This window comes from Carassius auratus, chromosome 43, assembly GCF_003368295.1.
Source record: "Carassius auratus strain Wakin chromosome 43, ASM336829v1, whole genome shotgun sequence".
NCBI lineage: Eukaryota > Metazoa > Chordata > Actinopteri > Cypriniformes > Cyprinidae > Carassius > Carassius auratus.
In genome coordinates, this window is record NC_039285.1 from 241,814 (window position 1) to 244,313 (window position 2,500).

Genomic DNA, 2,500 nt, shown 5'->3' on the forward strand with positions numbered 1-2,500 from the left:
CTCTCTCAAACACACACATACACTCTCTCTCTCTCAGACACACAACACACACACACCACTCTCTCTCAAACACACACACACACACTCTCTCTCTCTCTCAAACACACACACACTCTCTCTCTCTCAACACACACACACAACACACTCTCTCTCTCTCTCAAAACACACACACTCTCTCTCTCTCTCTCAAACACACACACTCTCTCTCTTCTCTCTCTCTCTCTCAGACACACACACACACCACACACACACTCTCTCTCCTCTCTCAGACACACACTTCTCTCTCTCTCTCTCTCTCAGACACACACTCTCTCTCCTCTCTCTCTCTCTCCCTCTCCTCTCTCTCTCTCTCTCAGACCACACACACACACACGCTCTCTCTCAGACACACACACACACTCTCTCTCTCTCTCTCTCTCTCTCTCTCTCTCTCTCTCTCACACACACACACACACACAGACACACACAGACGACACAGGAGATCATTTGAACAGCTTTATTTACAAATGGAAGTATAATTCCACCAAAGAAAGGAATGATCAAACAAACATCGCACACTAGATCAGAAGCCGACGCCGTGGTCAGTAACGTGACCTCTGGCCGTGAGCGCCGGAGTTCCGTTCATTGCGGCGGTCCGGGAAATGATGCCCCGCGGGGCTCGTGCTGACGCTGCTCCGGGACTCTAACGGGGAACACACATATTCATTCAGTAGCAGCCACACATACATCAGTCTTAAACAGCTCTGGATCCTTGCCCTCACCGTCTGTCCCTGCGTCCGCGCGCCGCTCTCCAGTCCTCGAGCACGGGCGGTGGGTCGGGCGCGCGCTCCCGGTACCGCTGGAACTCTGCGTCCTCCGCGGAGAAACGCGACGCGAACTGCACGTCATAGTCAGTAGCACAAGACATGGTGCTCTTAACGGAAACGGGTGCCTAGAGATTTTAGCAGACCGTTTCAGTATGACTGACAAATAATAGCGTTTAGGCTTATTACGTAAAATCTTACCTGCACAAAAGCCGAATACCAGTATGACACGTGACGTGCAACTCTTATTTGATTCCCTAACGGCTTTACCGAAGGTTCCGGCAGATTGAGTTCCCCTTCCGTTCACACGCTTCACAGCCCATGCATATTTTAACTGATTCACTTTACATCACTGTGTTAGTGTGTTATTGCGATTTGTTTTTTCGTTTTGTTTTTTTCACTAATGTTAATACCAAAAGTATTTTGTCAAGTATTTTTTTTTTAAGTTGATAAAATTAGTTGATTCAGTTGCAGTTCTGGAGCCACAGAACATTTGGGATTCTGCAGAAATGTGAGTACGGGAAAGTAAACTAGTAATTAGGAAACAAAACTAACCCAGTTTATGTTATCTAAGAGTGAATGTAGAGATCAAGCTGAATCAAAGCAAAGATGCCTTGGGTGTGTGTGTGTGTGTGTGTGTGTGTGTGTGTGTGTGTGTGTGTGTGTGTGTGTGTGTGTGTGTGTGTGTGTGTGTGTGTGTGTGTGTGTGTGTGAGTGAGTGTGTGTGTGAGTGTGTGTCATGGCCGCACTGGAGTGCACACCTTGATGATTCTCCAGCAGCAACACCCATTGTAACTGCCAGCATTAATGCAGGGAAGAGTGTTTTGACATGGCTTACCTTTGGTGACTACGTTTGACAATGTGTGTGTGTGTTGAGCGAGAAAGAGAGAGAGAGAGAGACAGAAAGAGTGTCAGAAAAGATCCAGATCCCAGGGAACACAACACACATTTACATTAGGCACCAATGATAACACACACATCACACTACAACTACCTGTACCTGAGATTGAAAATCACATCCACAGGAAACTTTAACCATGCTGTGAATTAACTGAGAGATAAAGCACGCAGGGCCTTCTGTGTCATAAAACGGCAATGTCCTATAGAAATCCCAATCCCTGCTCATCATCCAGTTTTTTATATCGACTATGCATTCCATTTGATTTTCAAATTGGTGTGTTTCACCAGGCCGCGAAGAAATATAGAGCTGAGTATCATCAGCATTACAGTGAAGGTCATTTGTAACTCTAAGGAGAGCAGTCTCAGTACTATGATACGGTCTAAATCCTGACTGGAAATCCTCACATATACCATTATTCTCTAAGAAGGAATATAATTGTGAGGATACCACCTTTTCTAGTATCTTGGACAGAAAAGGGAGATTCGAGATTGGTCTATAATTAACTAGTTCTTTGGGGTCAATTTTTGTTTTTTTTTTATGAGAGGCTTAATAACAGCCAGTTTGAAGGTTTTGGGGACATATCCTAATGACAATGAGGAATTAATAATAGTCAGAAGAGGACCTATGACTTCTGGAAGCACCTCTTTTAGGACCTAAGATGGTATAGGGTCTAACATACATGTTGTTGGTTTAGATGATTTAACAAGTTTATACAATTCTTCCTCTCCTATAGTAGAGAATGAGTGGAACTGTTCCTCAGGGGGTCTATAGTGCACTGTCTGATGTGATACTGTAG

At 44.8% G+C, this 2,500-nt stretch overlaps 1 protein-coding gene across 1 annotated transcript in view; it reads left to right on the plus strand.

Moving 5' to 3' along the window:
• Nucleotides 1-1,090: 1,090 nt before the first annotated feature.
• LOC113061341 (homer protein homolog 2-like) overlaps nucleotides 1,091-2,500 on the plus strand; it is a 15,489-nt gene continuing 14,079 nt past the window's right edge. The window contains exon 1 of the mRNA XM_026230379.1: nucleotides 1,091-1,314. Coding sequence (XP_026086164.1) covers nucleotides 1,313-1,314 — 2 coding nt within the window. The 5' untranslated portion in view covers nucleotides 1,091-1,312. The remainder of the gene's footprint in view (nucleotides 1,315-2,500) is intronic.